This window comes from Erythrolamprus reginae, chromosome 13 (genome assembly GCF_031021105.1).
Source record: "Erythrolamprus reginae isolate rEryReg1 chromosome 13, rEryReg1.hap1, whole genome shotgun sequence".
Classification (NCBI taxonomy): Eukaryota; Metazoa; Chordata; class Lepidosauria; order Squamata; family Dipsadidae; genus Erythrolamprus; species Erythrolamprus reginae.
This window is the reverse complement of record NC_091962.1, coordinates 4,689,758-4,702,655: the sequence shown is the minus strand read 5'-3', so window position 1 is coordinate 4,702,655 and position 12,898 is coordinate 4,689,758. Positions and strand designations below refer to the sequence as shown.

The 12,898-nt window shown below is 42.7% G+C and overlaps 1 protein-coding gene across 1 annotated transcript in view; it reads left to right on the top strand.

The window, feature by feature from the left end:
* The window catches only part of NRXN2 (neurexin 2), a 619,785-nt gene that overhangs the window by 114,764 nt on the left and 492,123 nt on the right, over nucleotides 1–12,898 (top strand). Inside the window, exon 3 of the mRNA XM_070766693.1 lies at nucleotides 54–83. Within this exon, the coding sequence (XP_070622794.1) occupies nucleotides 54–83 (30 nt within the window). The remainder of the gene's footprint in view (nucleotides 1–53; nucleotides 84–12,898) is intronic.

The following is a 12,898-nucleotide window of genomic DNA, read 5'->3' as shown; positions in this document are numbered from 1 at the left end:
TTTATGACTCGTCTTTTTTCTTTCTTTCTTTTTTTCTTTCCTTCCCTTTCAAGGTCCAGCTCACCTGACACTAAACAGCCAAGGTATGGTTTTCACTTTATTTTCCAGTAAAATGACTTTTTTTTTTTTTGCATTTTTGGTTTAATTTTCTTCCTTTCTTTCTCTTCTCCAGTTTCCTGGTCATTTCTTTCTCTTTCTGAGTGTGTTTTTTCTTCCTCACTTCTCCTCCTTTTCCGGCTGTTTCCTCTCTCTCTCTCTCTCCCTCTGTCTTTCACTCCTGTTTCTTGAACCATTTCATCACCGCCACCGGATTCTGACGTTTTCCTAGGTTTCGCTCTTTTGCCGCTGCATTATCTATTTTCTTTTAAAGGGAGATATGTGCGTGTGTGTGTGTGTATTTTATATGTTGGAGGGAAAGAATCGGCATGTTTCATTGGAGGAGGGGGGCACGACATTTGGGGTGGGGGGCTTGTTACAGCCTTGTAGAATGGGATGATGGGTGGTGGTAGGACTGCTGATTGGCTTAGGACAGTAACCCTCAACCTTGGCCACTTTAAGAGGTGTGGACTTCAATTCCCAGAATTCCTCTGTTAGCCATGTGGAGTTCAATTCCCAGAATTCCCAAGCCAGCCATTTGGACTTCAACCCCCAGAATTCCCCAGCTAGCTAAGGTGACTTCAATCCCCAGAATTCCCAGCCAGCCATGTGGAGTTTACTTCCCAGAATTCCCCAGCTAGCTAAGTGGACTTTAAGTCCCAGAATTCCCCTGCTAACCATGTGGAGTTTACTTCCCAGAATTCCCCAGCTAGCTAAGTGGACGTTAAAGCCCAGAATTCCCAGCCACCCATGTGGAGTGCAGTATCCAGAATTTCCCAGCTAGCTAAGTGGACTTTAATTCCCAGAATTTCCAGTCAGTCATGTGGATTCAATTCCCAGAATTCCCAACTTTAATTCCCAGAATTCCCAGCCAGCCATGTGGACTTCAATCCCCAAAATTCCCCAGCTAACCATGTGGAGTTTAGTTCCCAGAATTCCCCAGCTAGCTTTGGGGAACTTCAATTCCCAGAATTCCCAGCCAGCCATGTGGACTTCAATTCCCAGAATTCCCCAGCTAGCTTTGTGGAACTCCAATTCCCAGAATTCCCCAGCTAGCTTTGTGGAACTTCAATTCCCAGAATTCCCCAGCTAGCTTTGTGGAACTTCAATTCCCAGAATTCCCCAGCTAGCTTTGTGGAACTCCAATTCCCAGAATTCCCCAGCTAGCTTTGTGGATCTTCAATTCCCAGAATTCCCCAGCTAGCTTTGTGGAACTCCAATTCCCAGAATTCCCCAGCTAGCTTTGTGGATCTTCAATTCCCAGAATTCCCCAGCTAACCATGTGGAGTTTAGTTCCCAGAATTCCCCAGCTAGCTTTGGGGAACTTCAATTCCCAGAATTCCCAGCCAGCCATGTGGATTCAATTCCCAGAATTCCCCAGCTAGCTTTGTGGACTTTAATTCCCAGAATTTCCAGTCAGTCATGTGGATTCAATTCCCAGAATTCCCAACTTTAATTCCCAGAATTCCCAGCCAGCCATGTGGACTTCAATCCCCAAAATTCCCCAGCTAACCATGTGGAGTTTAGTTCCCAGAATTCCCCAGCTAGCTTTGGGGAACTTCAATTCCCAGAATTCCCAGCCAGCCATGTGGATTCAATTCCCAGAATTCCCCAGCTAGCTTTGTGGACTTTAATTCCCAGAATTTCCAGTCAGTCATGTGGATTCAATTCCCAGAATTCCCAACTTTAATTCCCAGAATTCCCAGCCAGCCATGTGGACTTCAATCCCCAAAATTCCCCAGCTAACCATGTGGAGTTTAGTTCCCAGAATTCCCCAGCTAGCTTTGGGGAACTTCAATTCCCAGAATTCCCAGCCAGCCATGTGGACTTCAATTCCCAGAATTCCCCAGCTAGCTTTGTGGAACTCCAATTCCCAGAATTCCCCAGCTAGCTTTGTGGAACTCCAATTCCCAGAATTCCCCAGCTAGCTTTGTGGAACTTCAATTCCCAGAATTCCCCAGCTAGCTTTGTGGAACTTCAATCCCCAGCATAGCTGGCTGGGGAATTCTGGGAGTTGAAGTCCACACATTTTAATACAGTAGTATTGCTAGAATAGAGAATTGCCTTAGGGCATTTATAGGACCCCTGCATTTAGGTTTTGTTGGGGGGCGTGGGGGGGAAGAGTATATCTTGGACAGAACTCAAGCAGGTGGCCCAGACAAGGGAAAAGAGCAAATTTAGGGGTTCCCTTTGCATTAACAATAGCTTTTGTGCAGCCCCAAAAGGGGTAGCTTCCCTATCCCACTCCCCAATCAATATTTCCAACAGCCATCGGAGGGTTGGAAACAGCAAAATCTTGACTTTCACACATTGCTATTTTGATTGTGAATGGGGAGGTCTTTTTAGGAGGTTTTTGAAACCCCGACACACCTTTGTTTGTTGCCACAATGGGGAAATTGTATCACCAGGCATCTAGCAAACTTTTGGGGAGCTTTCTGTGTGCCTATTGCAGAGGTCTTCAAACTCGGCCACTTTAAGACTTTGTGGACTTCAACTCCCAGAATTCTCCAGGCAGCTATGCTGATGAGGTCAGCATTGGACTGCGACCTATGCTGGCTGGAGAATTCTGGGAGTTGAAGTCCACAAAGTCTTAAAGTGGCCGGGTTTGAAGACCTCTGGCATATTGGATCAGGAAGAGAAAAAGATAAGCTTGTACCGTTCCCTTCAAATTGGCCGCTGGTCTGTTTTCAAAATCGTGCCCATGTTCCACATCCTGCCTGACTTCATGAGTAGAAAAACAGTGTCAAATGGAACTTAATAATCGAAAAGAATCGGACGATTATGAAACCTGGACAAAATGGTACCAATGGACAAAAAAAAGAGGAAACTTAAAAGAAGCATTGAAATAAAACATCAAGAAATCTAAAAGTAATTAGAAGACAATGTCGATAGGAATGTATATACGATGTAGATTCATCTGTAAATATGACTATGTACTTTAAAAAAAAGGAAAAAATGAATAAATATATATTTTAAAAAAAGAAAGACAGTGTCAAAGTTCCAGGTACCATCACCTGAAAGTAAGTTTCCCACCCAGTTGAAAGTTCCCATGGGGGGGGGGACGAAACGACATGCGGTGGGGGTTATATGTTTATGCACTATTTATTGAATAATAGTTTTTTTTATTGTCCTCCCTTCTCCAGTACCTTATTATGATCCTTAATTACTTTTAAAACAGGAAATAAATAGTATGTTTTAAGCCATAAACGCTTTAATCATTTCACTCATTATCTAGAACTGAACTTTTATAGCAATGGAAGAAAATTGAGCTACTTGCCTAATCTGTTATCATACTGAACCTTGCGGGTTCAGTACAAAACTTTAAAATGTGACTGTGCTCCTCAACAAATAAGGCTGTCTATCATTCGTCCCTTTTGTGGCTATTCCAATAATGGGATTTAATCACCTGAAAAAGAGTCCAAGCACCTATTTGAAATCTTATCTTAGTCGGTAAGCCACTCCCACCCAGTCACATGACCTTTAAGCCACCCCCCAGTCACATGATTGTCAAACCACTCCCACCTGGTCACACGTCGGGCAAGCCATTCCTACCCAGTCACATGACCATGAAGCCACACCCACAAAATAAGCCACAACAGCCGGGAATTAAAATTTTGGCATGCCATCACTGCCACCACCCACAAACTTGTCATGTTGCCCACTGAGAATGTGCCACTGTGACAAGTCCTTCCCCACTTCCGCCCAGGTGGGTGAGCACAGGATGGCCTTGAACCCCTCGAAAGAATGCTTTGCGTCCCAAGTTCCCATAAACATCAGGCCTTCTTTAGATAGTGTGGTAAGCCGTTAATTTATCACCAACTTCTGCACGGGTTTGACAGACAGCTAGCTATGGTTTATTTATTTATTTATTTATTGGATTTGTATGCCGCCCCTCTCCGCAGACTCGGGGCGGCTAACAACAGTAATAAAACAGTATATAATAATAATCCAATACTAAAAACAGTTAAAAACCCATTATTATAAAAACCAAACATACATACTGTTCTGTCTGGGTGCCCCCAGACTTCAACACCAACTGAAAAAAGCAGCCAGACACGCTGGTAAAAAGCAAAGTCACTTTATATCTTTGAAAACAAACACAGAGAACAAAAACTGTTCTTACAAACTGGAATGCTATGAGGCTTCACAGAAGAGTCACGACGGACAGACAATACAACAGGTTTCTTGCTGGCACACACCCCACTGTAGATAATAAAACCCACGCCTCCCCCAAGTTTTCAGCCTTTGAGGCCACAAACCAGAATCAGAAACGCCAAGGATCGAAGCAAGGTCACAGGACTCCCAAAAGATAACTCTCCACAATACAGGAAGGGCGGGCCTGCCTTTTCAACCTTTCTGAGGAGAACCACACCCAAACCCAGCTGTTGCCTATTAGGGATGGAAATACCTGGCTAATTGTCCCCTTCGTTGTGCTGCCCTTCTCTGCCTCATATCTATGATGGCTTGTGCGTTCTCATCTAAGGATTCCAGGCTACTCGCTGGGGAGAGCTCCCCCTTGGGGGTCTCAGGCTGTTCTCCCTCATCTTCGTCCTGGCATTCCTCTTCCCCGTCTGCCTGGTCCTCCTCCTCCTCCTGTTCCTCGTCCTCCCCCTCTGAGCATGGAGCCGGCAGAGTTCCAGCCGTTCCCTGAGGAGCCTCAGACTGAATCACAACACATACAGACATACCATGCATAAAATTGTAAAGACCTAGGGGGAAAGAGTATCTCAGTTCCCCCATGCCTGGCGGCAGAGGTGGGTTTTAAGCAGCTTACGAAAGGCGAGGAGGGTGGGGGCAATTCTAATTATTGTTGTGAGCCGCCCCGAGTTTTCGGAGAGGGGCGGCATATAAATCCAATAAATCTAATCTAATCTAATCTCTGGTGGGAGTTGGTTCCAGAGGGCTGGGGCCGCCACAGAGAAGGTTCTTCCCCTGGGTCCTGCCAAGCGGCATTGTTTAGTTGACGGGACCCGGAGAAGGCCCACTCTGTGGGGCCTAACTGGTCGCTGGGATTCGTGCGGCAGAAGGCGGTCCCTGAGATAATCTGGTCCGGTGCCATGAAGGTTGCTTTCCCTTCGTGGCCAAATCCAAAGCAGGACACACTGTACCCACGGATTTAGCCACGGAAGAAGGACGGGTAGCTGTGAATGGGACGGTTCTGATAACCATTCAGTTCTTCTAGAGGTAGTCCTTGAGTTATGACCCCAACTGAGCCCACAATTTCTGTGGCGAAACGCTTAGTAGGCCCCATTTTACGAATCCCTACAGCAGTGAAGTTAGTAAACGGGTGGTTAACTAGCTTCCCCCTTTGGCTTTGCTTGTCAGGATGTCCCAAGAGACCGTCATAAATATCAATACAGTTGCCAAGCATCTGGATTTTAACCTGTTGGGAGATGCTGCAACCCAAACGACTATCCCACAAACCCACAAAATTATACTACGAATCGTTGATCGAAGGCTGAACAAATTCAAAACGATAAAAATTTAAACTCTTAACTCAAGTTTAGAAGCTCAAAATTTTCATTTATACTGATAGTAAAGATCTTAAATGCAGTAGCGTAATCGGGTCAACAGATAAGTTGACATTATTTACGACATCTGATAAATTTATAGATATGAATTTATCCTTTTCTTTCTTCTTTTTTATTTTTTTCCTTCCTCTTCCTTTTTTTCTTTCCTTCTCTTCCTTTCCCTTTTGTTTCCCCCCTTTTATATATATAAATATGTACTTTGACTTATAACTGTACTGTATACTCAAATTCATATACATGTGTACCAATATTTGCTTAGTCCTTTTGCTTTATGTATCCCATCCCCTAATTATCTTCAATAAAGATTATACAGTGATACCTTGTCTTACAAACTTAATTGGTTCCGGGACGAGGTTCTTAAGGTGAAAAGTTTGTAAGACGAAACAATGTTTCCCATAGGAATCAATGGAAAAGCGATTAATGCGTGCAAGCCCAAAATTCACCCCTTTTGCCAGCCGAAGCGCCTGTTTTTGCACTGCTGGGATTCCCCTGAGGCTCCCCTCCATGGGAAACCCCACCTCCGGACTTCTGTGTTTTTGTGATGCTGCAGGGGAATCCCAGCAGTGCAAAAACGGGTGCTTCGCTGGCAACGGAAGTCCGGAGGTTGGGTTTCCCAGCGAGGGGAGCCTCAGTGAAATCGCAGCATCGCAAAAACACCGAAGTCCTCGAAACCCCACCTCCTCGAAACCCCACCTCCCCACCTCTGTGTTTTTTGTGATGCTGCGATTACACTGAGGCTCCCCTCGCTGGGAAACCCCACCTCCGGACTTCCGTTGCCAGCGAAGCGTCCGTTTTTGTGCTGCTGGGCCCCTGCTGAGATTCCCCTGCAGCATCACAAAAACACAGAAGTCCGGAGGTGGAGTTTCCCATGGAGGAGAGCCTCAGGGGAATCCCAGCAGTGCAAAAACGGGTGCTTCGCTGGCAACGGAAGTCCGGAGGCAGGGCATCCCAGCGGCAGCGGTGGGTTTGTAAGGTGAAAATAGTTTGTAAGAAGGGGCAAAAAAATCTTAAGCCCCGGGTTTGTATCTTGAAAAGTTTGTATGACGAGGGGTTTGTAAGACGAGGTATCACTGTATTTTCTTTTTTTAAAAAAAAAGAAGTGGGAAAAATGATCCTAAAAAACTTTTTTGATTGCCGTTGTAACTTTGAGTGGTCATTAAATGACTACTTGTATAAGGCCATCAGTGGCTTCCTGGCCTCATATTTCTAATGGCTTGCCATCATCCAGATCCACAGATGGTACCAAAGATTGCATTAAAAAATAGGAAAGCAATGGTTTATTTATTGACAAGATTGCCACGCTGCCCAATCAAATGACAGAACAATTACGCAAACCGGCAATTTCTCACAATATAAGAATACAGATAGTCCTTGGATTACAGCCACAATTAGGGCCAGAACTTCCTTTGCTAAGCATGGTTGGTTGTTACGTGAGTCACACCTGATTTTATTTTATTCTTTTTAAAAAAATAATATATTTTATTAGTTTTTTTCAAAGTAACAAACACAACAAACAAAACATATAACATTTAATGGAGCTACAGTCGCTCCGCTCAAGATAGAAGTCTTCATATAGAAATAAAAAGTTTATCTGTAAAATACATATTGTTATATAGAATAAAAATATCAATCTTAATATATAAATCTAAATCTGTATAAAAATTTATAAAGATATGAAAAAGAAAAAGGTTTTATGAAAAGACAAAGAGAAAAGAAAAGAGATGAAAGAGATTTATATTCATACTAATAATTACCATCTTATACAATTCTAATACTAAATTCAAATATGCAAAATAATATAGCAACACGTTTATCTCTTATTCCTTGTTTCCCACCAAATATATACTTTCTGCCAGATATCATAAAATTCTGATTCTTCTTGATTATTTAACCGTCTCGTCATCATATCTAATTCGGCACAGTCTGAAATCTTCTTAAGAATATCTGTTTCTTTTGGAATCTCACTATCTTTCCATTTTTGTGCGAAAACTATCCTGGCTGCTACTAATATATGAACTATTAAGTAATATATATCTTTTTTATATTTATAAACCATGTTTGTTAAGCAAGTCACTGTAGTTCTTAAGTGAATTCTTCAAAGCACCAGAAGGCAACACAAGAAACAGCAGGTGGAAACTCATCAGGGGGAGAAGCAACCTAGAATTTCCTGACAGTGGAGAACTATAACCAGTGGAACTGCTTGCCACCAGAAACTGCATCACTGGAGGCTTTTAAGAAGAAACAGGACAACTATAGGGTATACGGTCTCCTGCTTGAGCAGGGGATTGGACTAGACTACGGGTAGGCAAAGTTGGCTCTTCTATGACGTGTGGACTTCAACTCCCAGAATTCCTGAGCTTGAATGATTGGCTCAGGAATTCTGGGAGTTGAAGTCCACACGTCATAGAAGAGCCGATTTTGCCTACCCCCTGGTCTAGACGATTAGAAGATCTCCAAATCCTTTCCAACTCTACGTTTGTATGAATAATGTGGCCATTAATTAAATCCAGCTTCCTTTGTTGCCTTCGCTTGGAAAGTCACAAATGGTGATCATAGGACCTTGGGATGCTGCAACTGTTGTAAATGCTTGCTGATGGCTTGCTTCCTCCTGCACCACATGGGTGGGCCTGCGCAGTTCCAAAAAATCCAGAAAAAATTTAAAAAGCCAAAAACAAGATGGCGACCACAGGCACCGTGCTGGAAACACAGCTTCTGCACACGCTCAGAAGAAAAAATAATTAAAAAAAAAAAAAAGCAAAAACAAGATGGCGACCGCATGCACAGTGCCGGGAACTCAGCTTCTGCACATGCTCAGAAGAAAAATTAAAAATGAAATAAACTCAGCTTCTGCACATGCTCAGAAGAAAAATAAAAAATAAAATCTTTTTTTTTTTTAAAAAAAAAAGCAAAAACAAGATGGCAGCCGCATGCAAAGTGCCAGGAACTCTGCTTCTGCACATGCTCAGAAGAAAAATTAAAAATAAAATCTTTTTTTTTTAAAGCAAAAACAAGATGGCGACCGCATGCACAGTGCCAGGAACTCTGCTTCTGCACATGCTCAGAAGAAAAATTAAAAATAAAATCTTTTTTTTAAAAGCAAAAACAAGATGGCGACCACATGCACAGTGCCAGGAATTCTGCTTCTGCACATGCTCAGAAGAAAAATTAAAAATATTTTTTTTAAAAGCAAAAACAAGATGGCGACCGCATGCACAGTGCCAGGAACTCTGCTTCTGCACATGCTCAGAAGAAAAATTAAAAATGAAATCTTTTTTTTAAAAGCAAAAACAAGATGGCAGCCGCATGCACAGTGCCAGGAACTCAGCTTCTGCACATGCTCAGAAGAAAAATTAAAAATACATTTTTTTAAAGCAAAAACAAGATGGCGGCTGCATGCACAGTGTCGGAAACTCTGCTTCTGCACATGCTCAGAAGAAAAATTATTTTTTTTTTTTAAAAAAAAAGCCAAAACAAGATGGTGGCCGCATGCACAGTGTTGGAAACTCCGCTTCTGCACATGCACAAAAAAATTTTTTAATTTTTTTTTTAAGGATGGCAGCATCCACATACCAGCACTAACCGCACCGGTTCCGTGACGTCATCGTGACATCACCAGTGGATTAATCTCATGACCACGGGGAGGCTGCAACCGTCCTAAGTGTGAGGAGCTGTCATAAGTCAGCTTTTTCCAATGCCGTTGTCACTTTGAACGGTTGCTAAATGAATGTAAAGTGAGGATTACTTTCATCAAATAGAATCGCACCGCTTCCACTGGGCTGTCCATCAAAACCAACTCTACCTGAACGTGAGGAATGAACACACCTCCAAGAATATGTTCCCCAGGGCCCCCTCGATCACAAGGGGACGGGAGGACCTTGATCACTCGCCTCCTTTGATTAATCAAACCATTGAATTATTTGAGGCAGGAGGGGCCTAAGGTTGCATCACCCTGGAGGGCTTCAGAGGCAATAGGCAACACTTGGAATTGGGCCCAGGGGCCTTCTGGCAGCAAGAGCAACAGCAATAGCACTTAGACCTATATATAGTTTCACAGTGCTTTACAGCCCTCTCTAAGCGGTTTACAGAGTTAGCGTAGGAAGGAGGGAAGTGAGGGAGGGAGGGAGGAAGGAGGGAAGGAGGGAGGGAAAGAAGGAAGGAAGCGCAATAGCAATAGCACTTAGATATATATATATAGTTTACAGTGCTTTACAGCCCTCTCTAAGTGGTTTACAGAGTTAGCGTAGGAAGGAGGGAAGTGAGGGAGGGAGGGAGGAAAAGAAGGAGGGGAGGGAGGAAGGAAGGAAAGAGGGAAGGAGGGAGGGAAAGAAGGAAGGAAGAGCAATAGCAGTAGCACTTAGATATACAGTATATATATAGTTTACAGTGCTTTACAGCTCTCTCTAAACGGTTTACAGAGTGTAGGAAGGAGGAAAGGAAAGAAAAGAATGAAGGAAGGAGGGAGGGAAAGAAGGAAGGAAGCGCAATAGCAATAGCACTTAGATATACAGTATATATATAGTTTACAGTGCTTTACAGCTCTCTCTAAGCGGTTTACAGAGTGTAGGAAGGAGGGAAGGAAAGAAAAGAAGGAAGGAAGGAGGGAGGGAGGGAAAGAAGGAAGGAAGGGCAATAGCAATAGCACTTATATATATATATATATATATAGCTTCACAGTGCTTTACAGCCCTCTAAGTGCTTTACAGAGTCTAACCCTCAAAGTGCTTTACAGAGTCAGTGTGGAAAGGAAGGAAAGAAGGAAGGAGGGAAGGAAGGAAGAAAGGAAAAGAAGAAGGGAAGGAGGGAAGGAAGAAGGGAAAGAAGAAGGGAAGGAGGGAAGGACTGGAGGGAAAGAAGGAAGGAAGGGCAATAGCAATAGCACTTAGATGTATATATAGTTTCACAGTGTTTTACAGCCCTCTAAGTGCTTTACAGAGTCAGTGTAGGAAGGAAGGAAAAGAAGGAAGGAGGGAAGGAAGGAAGGAAGGAAAAGAAGAAGGGAAGGAGGGAAGGAAGGAGGGAAAGAAGGAAGGGCAATAGCAATAACAATAGTACTTAGATATATATTGCTTCACAGTGCTTTACAGCCCTCTCTAAGTGCTTTACAGTGTCAACGTAGGAAGGAAGGGAAGGAAGGAAGGAAGGAAGGAAGGAAGGAAGGAAGGAAGGAAGGAAGGGGAATAACAATAGATTTATATACCACTTCACAGTGCTTTACAGAGTCAGTGTAGGAAGAAAAGGAGGGAGGGAGGGAACTAGCACTAACGCTTAAGATATATATACCGCTTCATGGTACATTACAGCCCACTCTAAGTGGTTTTCAGAATTATCCTCTTGCCCACAACAACCTGGGTCCTCATTTTACCAACCAAAGGACAGAAGGCTAAGTCAATCTGGAGCCTGGTGAGATTCGAACTGCAAAATTGCAGTCAGCTGGCAGTCAGCAGAAGCAGCCTGCAGTGCTGCACGCTAACCACTGCGCCACCGCGGCTCAACAATGCAATGGTGGTAAGTTGTGTGGCCATCCTTCAGGTAGTCCTTTACTTACAACCATTTGTTTAGTGAGAAAAGTTACAACAGCGCTGAAAAAATGTGACCTATGACTGTGTTTCTCACTTATGGCTTTTGCAGCATCCCCGTGTTTGGGTGCTAAAAAATTCAAGTGGCTCCTATTTAAGACAGTTGCAATGTCTTGGGGTCATGTGATCCCAACGGGGAAGCCAGATTCACTTAATTTACTTGTTGTGAGCCGCCCCGAGTCTACGGAGAGGGGCTGCATACAAATTTAATTAATCATAATCATAATCATAATCATAATCATAATCATAATCATAATCATAATCATAATCATAATCATAATCATAATCATAATCATAATCATAATCATAATCATAATCATAATCATAATCATAATCATAATCATAATCATAATCATCACACAGACTGACTACAAGCATAGACATGATGCTGTGGCACAGATGATCCACTGGAACTTGTGCCGGAACTACCATCTACCAGTGGCAAAGAACTGGTGGGATCATAAGCCCAAAAAAGTGGTCGAAAATGAGCAAGCAAAACTACTGTGCGACGTCCGACTTCAGACTGACCGAATTCTGAAGCATAACACACCAGACATTGTGATCGTGGAGAAAAAGAAAGTCTGGATCATCGACATCGCAATCCCAGGAGACAGCAGAATTGAGGAGAAGCAGCTAGAGAAATTAGTGAAATACGAAGATCTAAAAATTGAGCTGCAACGACTCTGGCAAAAGCCCGTGAAGGTGGTCCCAGTGGTACTTGGCACACTGGGCGCAGAGCCAAAGGATCTCAGCGGACATTTGAAAACCATTGGAATTGACAAAATCTCGATCTGTCAATGGCAAAAGGCCGCTTTACTGGGATCGGCAAACATAATTCGCCGCTACATCACGCAGTCCTAGGTGCTTGGGAAGCGCCCGACTGGGGATGAAATACGAAACCCAGCATAGTGATCTCGTTTGCTGAGTTGCACTGACATAATAATAACAACTATGTGACTAACTCAACAACTGCAGGGATTCACTTAACAACCGGGGCAAGAAAGGTTGCAAAATGGGGCAAAGCTCACTTAATAGCCCTTTTGCTCAGCAATGGAAATCTGGGGTTCAATTGTCGAGGACTACTTCTGTTTGTACCTGTTGTAGCATCTGGGGTTGTCTTTGAGAGCAGGCCCACCTCCAGGAGGTTGCAGTAAGTCCAGTTACAAGGCAATGAGAACGTGAAAACTTCTCACATCACTTTTATTTGTTTATTTATTATTTATTAATTGGACTTATATGCTGTCTTTGCAACTGCACCATTTAGAATAGAATAGAATGTAGAATAAAGAGAATAGAATAAGTGAAATGGAATGTAGAATATAGAGAATAGAATAAATAAAATAGAATGTAGAATATAGAGAATAGAATAAATAAAATAGAATGTAGAACATAGAGAATAGAATAAAATACACTGTAAAAATAAAGGGAACACTTAAACAACACAATATACTGTAACTCCAAGTAAATCAAACTTCTGTAAAATCAAACTGTCTACTTAGGAATCAACACTGATTGACAATCCATTTCACCTGCTGCTGTGCACATTCAACTTTGTACAGAACAAAGTATTTAGTGAGAATATTTCATTCATTCAGATCTAGGATGTGTTCTTTGAGTGTTCCCTTTATATTTTTTGGAGCAGTATAGATAGGATAGAATAGAATGAAGAAAGAATAGAATAGAATTTAGAATATA